Source organism: Plecotus auritus (assembly GCF_963455305.1).
Source record: "Plecotus auritus genome assembly, chromosome: 5".
Lineage (NCBI taxonomy): Eukaryota > Metazoa > Chordata > Mammalia > Chiroptera > Vespertilionidae > Plecotus > Plecotus auritus.
This window is the reverse complement of record NC_137776.1, coordinates 9,938,989-9,959,050: the sequence shown is the minus strand read 5'-3', so window position 1 is coordinate 9,959,050 and position 20,062 is coordinate 9,938,989. Positions and strand designations below refer to the sequence as shown.

Below are 20,062 nucleotides of genomic sequence, written 5' to 3'. Positions count from 1 at the left end.
AAAGTGTGCAGACTAAGCTACTAGTATATACCAATGAAATTTGAAATGACATTAATTTAGTTGATGGATAATGTTTTCCTGAAGCTGAACTGCTGCTTGGAAGGTGGAAAAAGTCTCAACCTGCTACAGGACATGTACTTCGCCGGCTGCGAGTTTGACATACTTGCTCTAGTTCACAGATCAGTGCTCAACCACTGAGCTACACGGGCTGGGCTTTGGCTTCCTCTCTTAATTTGAATACAAATCTGCTTTCACGTGTGCCTTTAACGTATTCTTCTCAGACTCAGAATACCCCTCAGGCCCTCTATTGGTTTCTGTTTCTTCTGTTCTGTTCCTTCAGTTGCCCTTCTCTGGGAAATGGTCTCTGGCTTCTTGTACATTCAGGAGATCCCTGCATTCATAAATCTATCTTTGCTGGTTCATTCAGTCTTCAATCACTGACCTCATTACAAATGCATGCCTTCCAAAAGAGTAATACACCCAAGGCAAACCCAAGTCACACAGTTCCTGCCTGTTCAAATATCAGATGGCTTTCCTCTTGTGACCTGACCATACATTCTTGCGCATAACTTTATGCCCAACAGTCTAATGCTCCGCTAAGGTAAGTTTTCCCTTGAACAGAGTGAGGTATAGCAGAGACCGTTTGTCATTCTTCTGTGACATCTGAATTCCTTTTTGTGTGTGGAGAGTTTTTTCACCATATATTTCTTAGTAGAGTCATCTCTCCCTATTGGAGCTCAAAGCGCCAGATACAAAGTTTTCTGGCTTTCTTTGCATTAGAGAAGATTTCAATATACACAAAGTGGAGAGAATAGTACAATATTTCCTCTCAGACCACTTTCCCAGTTTTAACAATGAGTATTTATACCCCAACCTCACCCCAGTGACCTAACATTTTCATCCACCTCCCTCCCCTTGGCTCCCTCTGCTCCAACCATGCTGACCCTTGCAGCTCCTCAAGCACAATAAGTGAGCTCCGTCTGCTCCAAGTCCCTACACGGAGGGCTCCTGTCCCTGCTGCCTTCAGCCCAGGCTCAAGGGTCACCAGCCAGTGCCTAGCCTGGTTTCCTGGCTGCCCAAGGTCGCCCTGACACTTGCACTCTCTCTTTCCATAACTTCCTTTATTTCGATTCATGACACTTGCCATTATGTTTCCTTCTTTTTATTCTATTTTCTTTATTTATTATTACCTAATACTTTATTATTCATTATCTGACTAATTTTAGGCTAAGGACTCAAAAGGACGAGACTGGCGCAATAGCTGACAAATAGCCCCTTAATCCAAATGGGGGTGCTCTCCCTCCTAAGCAGGTCTTGCAGAGAAAGTGGCCACAGACTGTTCCTCACCCGCCTCATCAGTGGTATCAAAGGGTTGGAGCTGAAGAGGCTGGAAGGGTGGAGTGAGGGACAGGATTGCACTGCAGCAGGTTGGTGTGCTGGGATCTCCATCTTCTCAGGATGGAGTGGCAGGAAGGGCTTTCTCCATCGCAAACCCAGCGAGAGACACTCCACAGCCACTCAACGGGCTTGATGCGTGCCCTCTAGAGTTGGGGGCCTGCAGATCCATGTCTACTGCTGCACACGAGCCTCTGGGTGAAAGGCAGCCTGCAGCAGCCCTGGGAAGTCCCGGGCCATTTCTGGGGGAGATGCTGTACTCCGCCTCCCTGCATGGCCTTCAAAGGGACATGCGTCGGGGTGGAACCTGTGGTGTGGGTGCTGCCTGGGGTAAATTTTTTCTATTTTATTGAATTCTCTATATTTAACCATTCCAGTTTAAGAAAACATGATGAAGACAAAACCAAAATGGAATTAGTTTTCCCTACTTACTGCTTTCGTTGCTTTGTGGTATTTAATAGGTAGCTTATCTCTATTTCGGTAGCCATCAATGTACTAATGCTTATTGATTTACTTAATCCATTAAGTCTTGCATTTAACTTGGATTTATTCAAGATTTTTTCTACAAGTCATTTTTCTTCTCTAGCCATTTCCTACACTTTACTCCCATAGAAATGACTTGGGATTTAAAAAGGATTCTGGGGTTCTGAACAGATTCACCTTCCTCACGGACGGGCAGTCTATTTACATCAAGGTTGGAGCCACTGTTGTCTTTGCAGCCAACGAGGCCTCAGCTATCGCCATATGTTCCCTCTGAAAGTCTAAAGTGATTGCTGACAGAGAACCTGGAGCCTCGCGACCCTTAGTGAGCCTCTGAAACGCTTGGTAATCAACCCACCAGGGAGCCCGTTGAAGAGCTGCAGGCGGTCTGAAGGGCGACCAGGTGACAAGTTGTCACTCCTTTCCTTCTAAGGAGTGCTCTGCCCAAACTAGACTATGGAAGCCAGTGTGTGGAAAGGCTCCCTTCTGAGACTTCCTATATTTTTAGACTTCAGATAAAGAACTTTATTTTGTCTCAAATGTGCCTGGCAACATTTACATAGTCCTAGAAGAAGGTTTCTGTTGTCAGCTGAACTTTACCCATGGACTTTAAAATAATCTTATTCATATATATATATATACTAGAGGCCCGGTGCATGAAATTCATGCACTGGGGGTGGGTGTCCCTCAGCCCAGCCTGCACCCTCTCCAATCTGGACTCCTCAGGGGATGTCTGGACTCCTCAGGGGATGTCTGACTGCCGGTTTAGGCCCAATCTCACAGGGATCGGGCCTAAACAGGCAGTCAGACATCCTTCTCACAATCCAGGACTGCTGGCTCCCAATTGCTTGGCTGCCTGCCTTCCTGATTGCCCCTAACCACTTCTTCCTGCCAGCCTGATCACATTCTAACCACACCCCTGCAAGCCCGGTTGCCCCCAACTGCCCTCCCCTGCCGACCTGGTCGTCCCTAACTGCCCTCCCCTGCTGGCCTGGTCGCCCCCAACTGCCCTGCCTTTCAGGCCTGGTCCCTCTCACCTGCCCTCCCCTGCTGGCCTGATCGCCCACAACTGCCCTCCCCTGCCGGCCATCTTGTGGTGGCCATGTTGTGTCCACATGGGGGCGGCCATCTTGTGTGTTGGAGTGATGGTCAATTTGCATATTACCTCTTTATTATATAGAATATATATATATATATATATATATATATATATATATATATATACATATTTTTTTTGGTACGTGCAACTATCACTACTATTTTCAATATTTTTTCATCACTCCAAACAGAGACTCTATAACCACGAAGCAATAATTCCCCACTTGCCCCTCCTCCTGACTCCTGGCACCCTCTAATCGCCACTTTTTAAAAGGACCCCATCTGTAAGGGCTTCCTGCAAGGGATGAGGTGCCTCAGCAGAAAGAGGCTGGAGGAGGTCTGGGGCTTAGGTTGAGGCTGGAACAGGTCACAAGTGGAAAAGCCATAGGAGCGGCACTGCCCTTGTTATCGTTGTTCAGAAGGGACTCTCTAAGGAGTTCACCCTGGCATCCACCAGGGAAGGAGTCAGGTGTAACAAGGCCAGGTCACACCAATGCCAGCCTAGAGTGTTCTGCCTCTTTCCTCTGTGCCTTCTCTTTCTTAGACTTTATAAGGGTCTGAACTGTAGGCTAGGAAGCTTATGGGGGGCGGGGGTGCAGGGAGGGAAATCAGAGAGGCCAGCCCCACCCCCTTTCTACCTGCAGGCCCAAGCTGTTAAGTAGCAGAGACACTGCAATTGGAAGTATATTTTGGAATTTTGGACTGAACATTTTAATTATTGAATGTGATGGTTTATGCAAATAAAAGCGATTGATGAGTTCTTAATGATCTTAGGTTGATTAGAAAAATTACAGGCAGATTTCCCTCAAGGGGAGGGAAGAAGAGGCCCACAGAGGAAGCTTCAACCACTCGAAGTCTCTCAGCCTCTTAGCGGAGCGCCTAAAACCAGCGGCTTGACCTTCCTAGGCTTCAATTTCAGTTCCCATAAGAGAGGGGGTGGGGCAAGGTTGTTTCCAGAACTGTCACTGGGTGACTGAGAAATGAAAGAAAGGTCACCTGCACCGCTCTCCCGTTGATGTCTGTCCCCATGGACCCTGCTGTGAAGGAGGCATTGGGCACCGTGACTGTGCTTGTCTCCGACAGGTGGATATACGAGACGGGGATGTTCAGTTCACGGCTAGCAACCTGCCAGAAGCAAATGAAAACCACTATTGATATCATTGACTCTAAGCCTCCCTCCCCCCAAATTGAAAGCTTTTAAATTCCTTTTTATTGATTTCAGAGAGGAAGGGAGAGGGAGAGAGAGATAGAAACATCATTGATGAGAGAGAATCACTGATTGATTGCCTCCTGCATGCCCTGCACTGGGGATCGAGCCTGCCACCCCAGGCATGTGCCTGTGACCTCCTGGTTCATAGGTCGATGTGTAGCCACTGAGCGATGCCAGCCGGGCTAATCTTTTTTTGAACTGAGTTCTGGCAATAAATTCTGGCAATCCTTTTGGGATAAACACGTAAGATAGCATCTTGGGTCTTGGTACATGTAGATTCTGAGTTTGAAGGTTTTCAATGACACTGTAAAAGATCCATACCATGTGCTTTCTTTTATACCAGTTTCATAGAAGCCATGTGGCATATGGTCATTCTAAGACATCAGTTCAGTAGGACTCACACAGGCCAGACTGAGGTCTCCGTCTTATTGTTTTACCTTCATCTTCTCCTCGTGGCTTACCTACATTTAGCAGACTGTGTTTGTCCCACAGACATTTTGTAGGTATAAAGAAGGGTTTTGTTTTAAAGAAGCAAGGTATGTTCAAAGAAGGCTCTGTGGATTTTTGTGATTTTCTAATTCCAAGCACACTATTCAGTAATAGTATTTCCTTAAAGAAACTATCTTCTATTTCTCATTAAGAGAAAAGCTTTGGCCCTAGTCGGTTTGGCTCAGTGGATAGAGCATCCGCCTGCGGACTGAAGGGTCCCTGGTTCAATTCTCAGTCAGGGCTCATGCCTGGGTTGCAGGCTTCAACCCCAGTAGGGGGCAGTCGATCAATGATTCTCATCATTGATGTTCCTATCTCTCCCTCTCCTTTCCTTTCTGAAATCAATAAAAAAAATATTTTTTAAAAAGATAAAAGCTTTGTCCCCTCCCACTCACATTGTTTTTATATGTTTTTTAAAATTGATTTCAGAGAGAGGAAGGGAGAGGAAGAAAGAGATAGAAACATCAATGATGAGAGAGAATCGTCGATTGACTGCTCCCTTTCTCCCCCTACTGGGAATCTAACCTGAAACCTGGGCATGTGCCCCAACTGGGAATTGAACTGAGACCTCCTGGTTCCTGGGTGGATGCTCAACCACCTAGTCACACTGACCAGGCTACTCACAATGTTTATTCAAATTTCATATTCAACAAATCCTTATTTAATATTTTAAAAAGAGAAAATTTCCTGTTGCAAATAATCTCTTGCTCTTTCAACAACAGTATTAGGAAGATTGCTTTGAATTAGCACACATAATGACCCAGCATTGGTGTTGCTAAGTAGATTGTGAATAATAAGAACATAATTTCTCATTCTATTAAGCACATTCATTTCTAATGAAGATTTGCATGATCACAATGTAGCTTTGAGCATTTGCCATAAAGCCGAAAAATATTTTATCTTTGAAAACTGGAATCACATTTTTCAGAAGACCTGATGGGTCTTGGTCTTTAGTATGCAGGAAGAATAATATAACATATTTTCTCAATTCTAATACGCACTTCCATCAGTCTCCTGCATTCATGTGTTCCTGATGTCAAAATGAATGCTGTAATTGACCTGTGCATTTAGTGTGATGGCATTTCTCCTGCTCAACAAGAAGCTGACTGTCTGGTGTGACAGTCTTCCACAGTGGAAAAATGGATGCTTATCTCACCTGGATCATTTTGGTGTAGAGGCCTTGTCCAATTTCACAGCCACCATGAATCACCAAGACAGAGCCATCAGTGTAGATGTGGACGAGAGCGGCGGCCTGACGGGGAATAATTATAAAACCAGTTGGAAAAACCAAATGTTGCCCACGTTTAGCTGAGGTTGCCAGATGAATGGTTTGCTTCACTGAGTCAATCTCTCATACTGGAGAAGAAAGCTATTATTGGTGGCTACAGACAACCCCTTTAGCACCCTCCAATCTTAGAAACCACCCCTGTAGAGCAAGCATGTCAAACTTGCGGCCCACGGGCCTCATGTGGCCCACAATAAATATTTTTGTGGCCCAGCCAATATAACGGTATGTAAGAAACATTCTAATAAAAATTTCGTTATTTAATTTTTACAATATCCTGTTATACATAATTATTAATAATGAACTATGTTCGCTAATGACTGATTACTGTAATCGTGTTGCATTCATTTTCCTTCCACGCCTTCCGCACAGGTGCACCATTTCTCTCCACTAATACTAGCAGCAAATATTTTAGCAGACAATTGCCACGTCATTAATCTTGGACTGACTTGTTTGGTGTGCGCAACAAGAAATATTTTGCTTTTGGAGGACAAGAGAAATAGGCTTATTTGCATTATGCTTATTAATTTGTACAGTTATCCAGTGTCTGGTAAGTTACTATTCAAGAAAAATATTAATTTTTATTAAAATGTTCTATTATTTTATGTTAATGATTACTCATTTATTTTAGCCCTTTGCATTCAGCATGTCTCTATCGAAACAAACGTATGAAAATTGAAGCTTTTGTTTTTTTGCGGCCCACATACACTTAAACCTTGCTTATTTGGCCTGTGTTAGCCTTTGAGTTTGACATGCTTGCTGTGAGCAACGAATGGCAGCTCATCCCCACACCCACCCTCTGCGGGCCTGTTGGAGGCCTGTGTGGCTGCCTTGGAAGCGACCTCTCCAAAGCACCACCTGTACAATATTTTATTATTCTTTCCCCTTGAACATAAAAATTGATTTTAAAGCAAATGGAACCAGTATAAGTCCATTTCCCAGCAAAGCTTCCACTGGCTACTAGGGGAACTGGAAGACCCTTGAGATGTTTTAATAGCTTCCAGATGCTGCTGACCTTGAGAATGATGGTGGGGAGGGGTGTGGCCCCATTCAGGAAATTCCAATTCAATTGAAGGCTGGAGGTGGAAGCCAGATTAATTCCTTCCCCCCTTGTTATTTCAAGCTCCCAGGTGATTTTGATGATTGGTCAGATTTGGGATCTATAGGTTTAGTCCATAATTTCCACTTTTCATGTGAAGGAATAGAAGCCTAAACAAGGAGAGGATTGGCCAAACCTGGTGCCTAGTTTGTGGTAAGGTCAGGAATGGAACCCACAACTTCTAACTTGAGCCCAGCGTCCTCCACACCCATGCTGTGCTGCCTCCTTCAGGCTAAATGCTGTTGTCCTTCTGTGGGGCTGGACATGTGGCTCCAGAAACCGGACTGAGAAGGGAGGGAGGGAGGAGGCTGGGCTATGTCGGGTTGTTCTGCAAGTCATTAGAATTTTTCTTTAGCAATTCCCACCATATGCTCATGCACATGGCCCAGAACCTTGCATCTCTCGCCTTGGGACCTCTATCCCCACGTTGATGCCTGTGACCCTCCACTACAAATTCAAAACATCAACTAATTTAGCCCTGGCTGAGTGGCTCAGTTGGTTGAAGCATGATCTTGTACACCAAAGAGATTGTAGGTTCAATTCCTGGTCAGGGCGAGTACAGGAAGCAACTAATTAATGTTTCTTTCTCTCTTCCCTTCCTTTCTCTAAAATCAATTTTAAAAAATCCATCCATATCCTCAGGTAAGTTGAAAAAATATGTATATATGTATATAGTATATATTCAACTAATTTAGCTACGCCAGTCTCCTGGTTTGAGACTGTAGTATCAGGACTATCAAGGTCTCTACAGGAACTTTTAAACTTTGTATTTTCACTTCATGACCATCTAACAAGAGTAATGATGACCATATTCAACGGTATTGCCACATGCTTTCAGAGTCCGTGTTAGATTTTATGTTGATGATTGTATAAGCACCAAGCAGGACAACTGTAATTGATGGGGCATATTAGAGACAAGAGGTGAGATGGTGAGTCATCACACCCTACACAGACATTTAGGATTAAGACTGCAAAACGACTTAAAATGCAGCAGCAGCCAGAACTGCGTGAGGATTTAGTTTTGGAAAAGCAACATCACCAACCATGTTAAGTTAATGTAACTATTTTGAATATTACTGGCATTTACAGTACGACTTTCATTTAATTCCCAAATTCACTTGTGTTTTATACAGGCATCAGAACTATAAGAAGCTTGTTCTTTGTCGTCATACACAGTTAAATAACATTAAAATAGATAATTTAAGCAACTGTTGAGAGTCCACTGAATTTTTCCCTTCAAAGATGGTCTGTGTGTTGTTCTGGCTTCAGAAATATTCCCTGGGGAGAAGGATTGATCATCTGCTCCCACCCCTCCTTCTCATTTTGCTTCCTACCTTGTGAGTGGACTCTGAGGAGGGGAGTGGACAGAAGGGGAATGGGGCACCCTTCATTGAAACCATGCAGGGACCTGTGTTCTCTTCTTTGTGTGGGTTTGGTTATGGGGTATTTCAGAGATTGATGGGGGATAGAAACAAGTAAGAAAGAAAATACATAAATAAATAAGAAAATAAATAAGTAGCCGAAACCGGTTCGGCTCAGTGGATAGAGCGTCAGCCTGCGGACTGAAGGGTCCTGGGTTCGATTCCGGTCAAGGGCACGTGCATTGGTTGCGGGCACATCCCCAGCGGGAGGTGTGCAGGAGGCAGCTGATCGATGTTTCTCTCTCATCGATGTTTCTAGCTCTCTATCCCTCTCCCTTCCTCTCTGTAAAAATATCAATAAAATATATTAAAAAAAAAACAAAAAACAAAAAAAAAACCAAGACAGGTCCTTTAAAAAAAAAAAAAAAAAAAAAAAAAAAAGAAAATAAATAAGTAAATACATAAATAACAGAAACAGAAATAGAACCTCACTAAAAACTGTTTAAGGTAAAACTGAAAAGAAGGCACAGTAGTCATAGAGCCCAGTATGATGACTCTGGGTAGTCATGGAGCCCAATATGATGACCCTGTGTAGTCATGGAGCCCAGTATGGTGACCCTGTGTAATCATGGAGCCCAGTATGATGACCCTGTGTAGTCATGGAGGCCAGTATGGTGACCCTGTGTAGTCATGGAGCCCAGTATGGTGACTCTGGGTTTCTGTGAGAATGGAGCACCTCTGTCTGTTTTCAGTGTTTTGAAAGCTCTGTCTTCAAATGACCCTACTGCTGTCACTGAGAAGTTAGGAAAGAGGGAAAGGGATCTTCTTGTTCCCTCCAATTCTTACATGGACTTGAAATTTGACCCCATACCTCAAGACTCATTTCTCCCAACCTCACCTGATTGTAGTAGGCCTCAGGGAGGGCAATGGTATATTTCATGGGGACCACAGCAAGCCCCCTTTTCTTCCAATAATTATTTTTGTTAAATTCCTCAGCATTTCTTTTCCTAGCATAAAATGAAGATTTCTCCAGACACTCTTTCCAGCATCTTCGCAAGGGCTCTGGATTAAATGTCTGCTTATAGGCTGTTTTGCTAATCCTCTTATACATATTTATTTCTTTAACCTGAAAGACAAGAAAAAAGCATTTCAAGCATACATGCTATTCCATTTGTGAAACATGTGTTTTTGTTATATACCTGACATGAAGAAAGTCTTTCTAAAAAAAAGAACAACTATTTAAATGGATATAAATATGTAAGTGCAAATGCAAACATATAAACATAATGATAATAACAATAGAAACTACTGTTGAACACATCATATCTTCCAGGCTGTAGACTAAGTGTATGATCTCAACAACTTTGCAATAATCCTGAGAAACAGTATGTGTATTATAAGTCCTGTGACAAGTTTCGTTAGTGGTGAGACAAATTTCTCCTGACTCAAAATTCTTTTACTTCTACACAATGTTTCTTTATTCTTAACTGTTCTCAGATTAGCTCCTTAAAATCTGAACTATGGTAGGATGTTTGCACAAATGGCTGGAATGATGCCAATCTCCCTAGCCATGCCCTTGGGTGGTTTCACACTGACTCTGGGATTGGCCATGTGAATAGCTTTGGACAGCGGGACAACACGTATGTAATGCAGGCAGAGACTTGAAAAGTGCTTGCATTTGGGCTTGTCATGGTCTTACTTCTCCTGGAAAATCTATGAACCACGATGAGAACTAATCTGGGCTAACCTCCTGGAGGCTGAGAGACCCTGTGGAGCAGAGACCAGCCTTCCCAGCTGCGACATCACTTAGACTAATCAGTCAATAACCACCAGATATGGAAGTGAATCTGTCTTGGACCATAAAACTCCAGTTAAGCTGAGCCAGACCAGAAGAGCTACCTAGCAGCAGACCCACAGAATCAGAAGAAATACTATTTGTTGTCTTAATCCACTAAGTTTTTTTTTTTTTAAATATATATAAATTTATTGATTTCAGAGAGGAAGCAAGAGATAGAAACATCAATGATGAGAGAATCATTGATTGGCTGCTTCTTGCATGCCACCCACTGGGGATGGAGCCTGCAACCCGGGCATGTGCCCTTGGCTGGAATCAAACCTGGGACCCTTCAGTCTGCAGGTGGACACTCTATCCACTGAGCCAAACCAGCTAGGGCAGTGGTCGGCAAACTGCGGCTCACGAGCCACATTTGGCTCTTTGGCCCCTTGACTGTGGCTCTTCCACAAAATACCACGGCCTGGGCGAGTCTATTTTGAAGAAGTGGCGTTAAAGAAGTTTAAGTTTAAAAAATTTGGCTCTCGAAAGGAATTTCAATCATTTTACTGTTGATATCTGGCTCTGTTGACTAATGAGTTTGCCGACCACTGAGCCAGGACTTAATCCACTAAGTTTTGATTGACGTGTTGCACAGTAAAAGCTTATTGATACATAAACTATCTACTTTCATTGAATCTTACAAGCTAATGTAATGCTGTCTGTAGGTGCTCAATATATATTTGAACCATTGATGGCAGAGATTTGTAAGGGGATTCTGACTGATTACCTACCTCTTCAGGGAGTAAGTTACATTGAGATGCCACAGCAGTTATGTAAGCTTCAACTACCACTGAAACCTGGGGAAAGCCAAATCCCCGAAAGGCAGTGTTGGATGGCAAGTTTGTTTTGCAAGGCCTTCCCCGGCACCGGTAGTTAGGAATATGATACGCATTTTCAGATTTCAGCACGACGAACTCTATCACCTGAATGAAAACAAAACCGAACTTCACATCTGTCAAACATTCAAAATCAGTTATCCAACTTCTATCTCTAACACAAACCCTTCACAGAATTTTCTCTAATTTGTATGACAAATATCCATGCAAATAAAGTGTAGCACACACAACTCAATGGGTAACCTACAGGGAGGGCATAGCCCTTATTTACCAACTCAGACTCATCCGGGGTGCATCCACCATTGATATAATATTCAATGTCGGCAGCTTTGATCACACCGTTGTTCATGAATCCAATCTGCAAAGTGATATGACAAAACCATTTTCTCAGCAGTTCTTTACAACCAGATCCTGCTGTACACAAACAAACACATCCAACTGCACTTGTCAGTCCATGCGCAGCTTATGAACATGATTTGATGTGACAGTCATCAGAGGAACACTGAGGATGTTGCCCAGGGAGACCGTGGGATCCCAACAGAAAGTTCTGATTGGTTTTGGGTAGCACCCAAACACCCCTGCAGTCGGTATGGAATTTGGTAGTTGTTTTATGATGGATTGGTTGACCCTGGACAATATTTTCAGCAGTCTCCTAAAATTTTTGGTCTTACTCACTTTGTATTTTCCGAGGAGTGGGTGGCGGCCAGCAGTTATCAGCATGTCATCACCACGTTCTAGAACAAACCGGATTGGGCGGCCAGTCCTATAGGAAGTGACTCTGTTAATACGCTGGGGGCTTCATAAAGGTGTAGAAACATGGAGCTGGCAAAAGGGGACTGGACATAACCTAACTTAGTGGTTTTCCATGGGGGTAGTAACATACCTTAAACAACATTCTGGAAGTTTGTGGGGACATTAAAACGTAACAAAACAAACACAAACATAAAAACCCCTATGAATGTTATCCTGATTTAGTCATGTCTGAGAATTTTGATGTTGAAATAATACATTATTTAGTTATGTTACTTTGTTTTTATTTCTTTTTTATATGACATTAAGGCATTGTATGAGGATTTTGCAATTGTGTGAATTAGTAGGTTATAGTATGATGATGTTCACGTTGGATATTAAAAGGGGCATTAAAACACTTGCCAAAGGGGAATGCTGAGGCTGTAAGGACTGAGAACCAATCAATACTCCTTTGAGTTCTGTCCCCCTTGCATGCAGACTCCCCATCAGAAAGTGCCCGTGGAGGACCCCGCTGGCTTCGGAGGGGATGCTCCCCGTGCCTGCACCTCTGCTCACAGGACAGGCTTTGCTGTGGTTGGAAAGTGCCAGTGAACTATGATGCTCATAGTGTTTCTTTCCGCAGCGATAGCCTGGGATAAGTTACGTTTGTCCTGAACATACTTATTGAACTCTGGTACGTAAGAGGTTTGCAAAAAGTCATGGCTATTCCTGCTCTTAATGTGTCTGGTTATTCCACCTGGATGATGTCGAGGTTAAGTGAACATTCCCAGGCAGCAGCTGACCCTGCTGTGTTTCATCACAAAATGTGTCCCTTGTAAGGCTGGGGCTTTGACCCGCCCTCCATTCAGCCACCTTAGCTTGATTTATTTTAACAATTTATTTATTTATTTATTTATTTTAAAATTCTCACCTGAGAATAGGTGACAGTGGGGCCAGGGAAAAGCCTGCAACCGAGGTACGTGCCCTTGATCAGAATTGAACCCAGGACCCTTCAGTCTATAGGCTGACGATCTATCCACTGAGCCAAACCGGTTAGGGCAGTGGTCGGCAATGCGGCTCGTGAGCCACATGTGGCTCTTTGGCCCCTTGAGTGTGGCTCTTCCACAAAATACCACGGCCTGAGAGAGTCTATTTTGAAGAAGTGGCGTTAGAAGAGGTTTAAGTTTAAAAAATTTGGCTCTCAAAAGAAATTTCAATCGTTGTACTATAGATATTTGGCTCTGTTGACTAATGAGTTTGCCGACCACTGGGTTAGGGCAAAATGTTTGTTTTAAATTGTTAAAATAACCCTAGCCTGTTCTGTTCAGTGGATAGAGTGTCAGCCTGTGGACTCAAGGGTCCCAGGTTCGATTCTGGTCAAGGGCATGTACCTTGGTTGCGGGCACATACCCAGTAGGGAGTGTGCAGGAGGCAGCTGATGGATGTTTCTCTCTCATCGATGTTTCTAACTCTCTATCCCTCTCCCTTCCTCTCTGTAAAAAATGAATAAAATATATTCAAAAGATAAAACAAACATTTTAAAGATTGAAAGTCAATGCAGTTCACAAAGAAATAATACACAGTTATGTCTGGGCACCAGTCAACATCTATAGTGATTGCATTTATTCCACACAACTATCTTGTGAACCAGGTAGATATTACTTTCTCCACTTTACCAGGGAGGACACTGAGGCGCCTTGCCTATGGTGACCCTGATGGTTGGAGCGTGGGTAGAGCAGTGTCCCTTCACCCTCATGCTAACCACACCCCTTGGAAGTGACAGCCTGTGACCAATGGAGTGAACCCTGGGGTGGATGCAGGGCTGGAAGGACGTGGGTGGCACCTGTCCCGCTAGGACTTCTGACATTAATAGCTGGCACCGCGACTCTTACTTGTTGGCAGCCACAGCACTGACAGCTCCCAGCAGGGAGGGCTTGCTCACTTTCCCCCCAAATGCTCCTCCTGTTCTTTTCATGTGGCAGGTGACTCTATTCTCTGGGATGTTAAGTGCTGCAGCTACAAATTCCTGCAAGAGATAAGTCCCCAAAGTCACAAAGTGCAATTTAATAGGCTATTTCCTCATCCATGTACTTCCCCTCTGCATAGTAAAAGACTATCAGTACTTCAGCTAATACAGCATTTACAGAACTGTGAAACCATCATCACTATCCAATTTTAGAATATTTTAAGTATCCCCAAAGAAACCTTGTATCTATTAAGCAGCCACTTCTGAGCTCCCCCTAACCTCAACTCCCTCTAATGCCCCACCACTAGGCAAATACTAATCTGTTTTCTGTCTCTACAGATTTGCCTGTTTAGAACTTTACATATACGTGGAATAATACAATGGTGGCCTTTTGTGACGGGCTTCTTTTGCTTAACATTGTTTCCAAGGTTCATTCATGTTGTAGCATGTACCAGTACTCCATTCTTTTTTTTAAAATTTTCACCCAAGGATATGCTTTTATTGATTTTAGAGAAAGAGGAAGAAAGAGAGAGAGAAAAATTGATGAGAGAGAGAAACATCGATCAGGTGCCTCTCACATGTGCCAAAATTGGAATTGAACTGGCAACCTTTTTAGTATACAGAACGATGCTCTAACCAACTGCCCTCCCCTGCCAGCCTGGTCGCCCCCAACTGCCCTCCCCTGCCAGCCATCTTGTGGAGGCCATCTTGTGATCACATGAGGATGGCCATCTGTGCAAGGGTGTGATGGTCAATTTGCATATTACCTCTTTATTATATAGGATTGTATTGATATATCACATATTTTATCCATTTATTAGTTGTCGGGCTATGGCATTGTTTCTATGTTTGCCTACTGTGAAAATGCTGCTATGAACATCCATGTATAAGTTTTTGTGTGGACATGTGTTTTCATTTCTCTGGGTAGATACCTAGTCGTAGAACTGCTGGGTTATATGGTCACCCTATTTTTAACATCCTGAGAGACTGCCAAGCTGTTTTCCAAAGTGCTGTTTCTCATGGCCACCAGCAGTGGGTGAAGGTTCTAATTTCCTACCTCCTCACTAACACTTGCTACTGTCTGTCCTTTTGATTATAGCTGTTCTAGTGGGTGTGACGTGGTATTGCTGTGGTTTTTAATTGAATTTCCTACTAATGATGCTGAACATTCTTTCACGTGCTTATTAGTCATTCATAGACTTTCTTGGAGAAATGTCCATCCAAGTCCTTGCTGAGCCTTCTTTTGATACTGCCCCAGGTTCTGGGCGCTGAGCTGTGAGTACTAGTGCCCTGGGAAATGCCTGCTGTCATGGAGCCGACTCACTGTATCCCAGGTAGATATTAATGGTGACCGCCCTAGCTGGTGTGGCTCAGTGGATAGAGCATTGGCCTGTGGATTGAAGGGTCCCAGGTTTGATTCCAGTCAAGAACACATGCCCAGATTGCAGGCTCGATCCCTAATGGGGGCTGTGCAGGAGGCAGCCAATCGATGATTCTCATCATTGATGTTTCTATCTCTCTCCCTTTCCCTTCCTCTCTGAAATCAATTTAAAAAATGTAAAAAATAATAATATTAATAGTGACCTTAGGACATATACATTATCCATTCAGAGCCCAGAGACACATACTGTCTATGAAAAGAGACCTCAGAGGTCATCTTTGTCACCTTCCTCAATTTACAGAAAAAGATATGCCCAGTGACTTATAGGAGGTCATGTAGCTGCTTAGGGGCAAAGCACATTATCTCCACACTCCTCTGCCCAGTCCCACATGTGCGCTTCTGGATGCTGTAGCACACCCCAGCTCGGTCTGATCGCCCTGCCAGCCTGATTTCACCCCCAACTGCCCTCATTTCGCCTCAAATGGCGTTTGGTAGCCTCCTTCTCCCATTGAGCCTACCCACCCCTTTAAGACCTCAAGATACCAACTCACTGTGCTCTACCAGGAATCCCCCAGCTTTTTCCTTCAGGGATGCTTGTAATTATTCCTCTCAGTGTCCTTATTTAAGTACTAGAGGCCCGGTGCATTAAATTCATGCATGGGGGGGGGGGTGTCCCCTCAGCCCAGCCTGCACCCTCTACAATCTGGGACATCTCTCTCACAATCCAGGACTGTTGGCTCCTAACTGCTCACTTGCCTGCCTGCCTGATCGCCCCTAACTGGCCTCCCTACCAGCCTGATCACCCCTAACTGCCTCTGCCTGCTGACCTGATTGCCTCTTACTGCCCCCCTGCTGGCCTGGTCTCTCCCAACTGCCCCTTCTGCTGGCTTGGTCACCCCTCACGGCCCCCCCTGCCAGCCTGGTCGCCCCACACAGCCTGCTGCTCAGTCATTTGGTTGTCCCTCACTAACTCCCCTGCCAGCTTTGTCGCCTCACTCAGCCTGTTCAGTCATCCGTTTGGTTGTTTCAGATGTGATGGCCCCTGGCTCTTTATATATATAGATTCCCCTGTGCCTAGCACTGTTCTAGGACCTACAACTCTTCATTTCAGAAGGGAATGTCAGGGGATTTTCTTTGCTTGCTTGGGGGTGGGGGTGGGGGCGGGTAGCAATGCTTTATAACTCAGCCACTAGAGCAGGACTGGAATTCACACGCTACAGTGCTGGGGAAATGTCTTGGAAATGCGATCAATGTATATGTGCAACACGAAGATGCAAAAACATGTATAGAGAGAGAACCAACACCCATCAACCACGAAGAAAATTTAAATGCACATGTACTACCAATTCAGATAGAGAAGCAATGCAATAGATCCACAGAGGGAAATGTAATTACTACGATTAAATTTTACACCATCACTTGCCATAAGGGAAAAAGAAACTTTGCCCTGTATTTTGGAAGGGAGAAAACATTTCTGATCTCTTTAAAAGGTCTGCCCATTTAGGGAAATATTTGCCCACTTCCTCCATTACGGACGTTAGCCAGTGTCAAGTGTGCAGGGAGTTTGAGGCGGGGAGTGGGAACAACGTAAACTTCTCCAAAAAGGAATGCCTGGTGGTATGGGCCTCACACCACAGTCATCTGGAGTCTCAATTTCAAAAAATATCCCGTTACCTGCACATTGGTGGGAAACTGTGTTCCAATGTGTAACACCATTTCTTTATCTTCTTCTTTTGGGATAGCCAGGATAGTTTGTGTTTCCATGTAAAAATGTTCCTGTCCTTCCACGTGGATCTCACCTGTGAAGCATGAACACAGGACAATGTTTGCCTGAAAGTCCCTCATTGGAGGCTCTCAGTGGGGTTTGGTTTATAAAGGGCAAGTTGCTTCGGCTTATGGAGAATTGGACTTTATATCATTTGGTTAAACCACTTTTCCTCATTGATCTTCACTGTGCCCAGCCAGCTGGGTGACCATGGGTAATTCAGTCCCCTTCTCTTGGGCTTGGTTTCCTCATCTGTCTAGTCATGGGTGGTGAGATCCATGATGTGTTGGACTTGAGTGCACAGATGAGCCTGAACACATATCCAGTCCCTGTCATCTCTTTGCTCAGTGAGTTTGGCCATGTTGTTAAAGCCTCAGTTCTTTATCTGTAAAGTGTGGGTCATAATAATATACACCTCAATTAGGTAACATTAGAGTAGCTTGCCAAGGGACACAAAGTTTTAAAGTGGTAGAACTGGCTCTAGCTGGTTTGGCCCAGTGGATAGAGCATCGGCCTGTGGACTGAAGGGTCCCAGGTTTGATTCCAATCAAGGGCACATGCCCAGGTCGCGGGCTTGATCTCCAGTAGGGGTGTGTGCAGGAGGCAGCTGATCAATGAGTCTCTCTCATCATTGATGATTCTATCTCTCCCTCTCCCTTCCTCAAAATCAATAAAAATATATTTTAAAATAAATAAATAACTAAATCTATAATAATAAAAGTGTAATGTGCTAATTAGACTGGACATCCTTCCAGATGAAGCTGGGGCTGCTGCTGTGAGGGAGCCCCTTGGAGCCCCTTGCAATGAATTTCGTGCATGGGGCCTCTAGTAAATAAATAAATAAAATGGCAGACCTGTTCCCATCAGTTTTACAGCCTGTTCTTACAGGTTTATCTGAGATTTTTGGCTTGGTTAAAACATCCTTATCCTTTTGTAGGCTGTGCCAAGAGAGGCATTTGGCTCTAGTTTAAAATTTACTTTAAAACTAGCCAAAAGACTCCTGTGTAGTTAAAATAAGTGAATTGCTTTTCCAGGAGTCAAAGAATTTCTTGAAATTATTTCTTGGGACAATAGAATGTGAGCCCTCCCAAAAAGCTCTCCCCCAAACCCTTGATTTTAGCATACCATATACTGATTTTAATCTAAATTCAAACAACGACATAATTTTTACATTATGCTAAGTATTGTTCTCAGGCATAGTAAATTACAGATAATGAATTCATTTAATCATCATACCAATCCTATGAGGCAGGTATTATTAGGAAACTGAGATATGGAAAAGTTAAGGAAGCTGCCCAAGGCTACACAGCTGGTAAAAAACAGAGCTGGGATTCAAGCCCAGGCAATCTGACTCTAGGATCCACACTCTAACTACACCATTTCTCTATGTTGGCATACTCTGAAATTCTTAGTCATTTCTGCCCAAATTCCAAATTCCCTTCATATTTCAAATTTTCCATTTGTGCTAAAATTTTGAACTCCCATATGGCTAAAATCCTAAGTGACAAAGAGCTAGCACCTTGTGACTCCGTTGCTCTTAGGGTGAGTATAAAAATGAAAAGGAAATATATTATTGTGATTAAGAGCAAGGGCCTTTGGGTCATCTAGTCTTGGGCTCCAGTCCTGATTCTATTATAAACTGAATATGAGATCTCAGTCAATTACCTAACTTTCCTAAGTCTCAGTTTCTTCATCTGTAAAATGGAGCTACCAATATATGTTCCTTCTCAGAGTTGTTCTGCTTGAATATTAAATAATAAGCAGTAAATACTTAGGAGCTTAAAATAGGTTTTACAATACTCATTTCTCAGGGTTTTTGTCATTATTAAATAATGTAATACATGTAATATGCTTAGCATGGTATTGTCATAGCTTGTGTTTATCTGGATGCACAGAAACAAAGGATAAAGCTGTTTAAGGCAAAGATAACACTTTTTACTAAGGAAGTTATATGCCTGGGGTGTAACTACTCACCATGTTAGGAATTTATGATCAGATCACCCTGTGAGGTTACTTTTGTTTACATTGGTTATGGCACCCCCTTTTGGACCACAATAGTGTGTTTAGAAACATCATTCATAATAATCCCAAGTTGAAACCAACTGAACTGTCCATGAACAGTAGAATGGAAACATAAATTGTGGAGTATCTATACAACAGAATGCCCCCAAACAATGAAAAAGAACTACTGATCTATGCAACAACACGGGTGAATCTCCCATACATAACGCTGATGATAAGAAGTAAACACAGAAAAAGTTACACTCTAGTTTCCGTTTATATCAAGTGCCAGACAGGTAAACTCATCTACAGTGACCACAGTTAGAAAAGACCTGGAGGAGGGGGGCACAAGGAAGCTTTCTGGGGCACCGGAAATGTTCTGTATCTCGATGTGGGTAGTATTTACACAGATTGCTGCATATGTAAAATTTCATCAGACTGTAAAATTATTTGTGCATTTTATTTATTTTATTTTGAATATATTTTTATTGATTTCAGAGAGGAAGGCAGAGGGAGAGAGGGATAGAAACATCAATGATGAGAGAATCATTGAAGGGCTGCCTCCTGCACACACCACACTGGGGATTGAGCCTACAACCGGGGCATGTGCTCTGACTGGAAATTGAACCATAACCTCCTGGTCGACGCTCAACCACTGAGCAACACTGGCTGGGCCTTATTTGTGCATTTTAAATTGCAGTTTAAGTATCCCATTAGGGTTGAGAAGCTCTGCCTTAGAATTTCAGTATTTCTCAAGCCAATGGGCTGATTTAGTCTTTGTCTTCAGAAGCTTCACTTTTCTGGCCAAGACCACTTACCTTCAATGATTTGATCAACATGTTTAAAGGCTTGCTCTACATTTCCTTGCTCAATTTTCTTCTCATCAGAAAGAAATGAATTGTGCTCTAGGGCTTGCTGCAGGGGACAAAGAAACAAAAAATAAGATTCTTGTTTTCATTTATGTTTTTACATTCTAATAAGCCAATTCTATCAGATCTTTACACCCCAAGTCAAGCTGAGCAATTTGGAGAGTCACAGAAATTGGGTTACAATGGATCGCAGGCATGGTGAATACTTAGTTCTGTTCAGCGATGGGAGGAAGAGCTGGGGGGGAACAAGGATATATAAAACAC

The 20,062-nt window shown here is 43.3% G+C and overlaps 1 protein-coding gene across 1 annotated transcript in view; it reads right to left on the bottom strand.

The window, feature by feature from the left end:
- LOC308248554 (aldehyde oxidase 4-like) overlaps window positions 1–20,062 on the bottom strand; it is a gene marked incomplete at both ends in the record, with an annotated part of 76,749 nt that overhangs the window by 11,165 nt on the left and 45,522 nt on the right. The window contains 9 exons of the mRNA XM_080668670.1: window positions 3,970–4,098; window positions 5,829–5,924; window positions 9,316–9,543; window positions 10,983–11,174; window positions 11,359–11,445; window positions 11,763–11,850; window positions 13,709–13,842; window positions 16,838–16,962; window positions 19,748–19,844. Of these exons, the coding sequence (XP_080524796.1) occupies window positions 3,970–4,098; window positions 5,829–5,924; window positions 9,316–9,543; window positions 10,983–11,174; window positions 11,359–11,445; window positions 11,763–11,850; window positions 13,709–13,842; window positions 16,838–16,962; window positions 19,748–19,844 (1,176 nt within the window). The remainder of the gene's footprint in view (window positions 1–3,969; window positions 4,099–5,828; window positions 5,925–9,315; window positions 9,544–10,982; window positions 11,175–11,358; window positions 11,446–11,762; window positions 11,851–13,708; window positions 13,843–16,837; window positions 16,963–19,747; window positions 19,845–20,062) is intronic.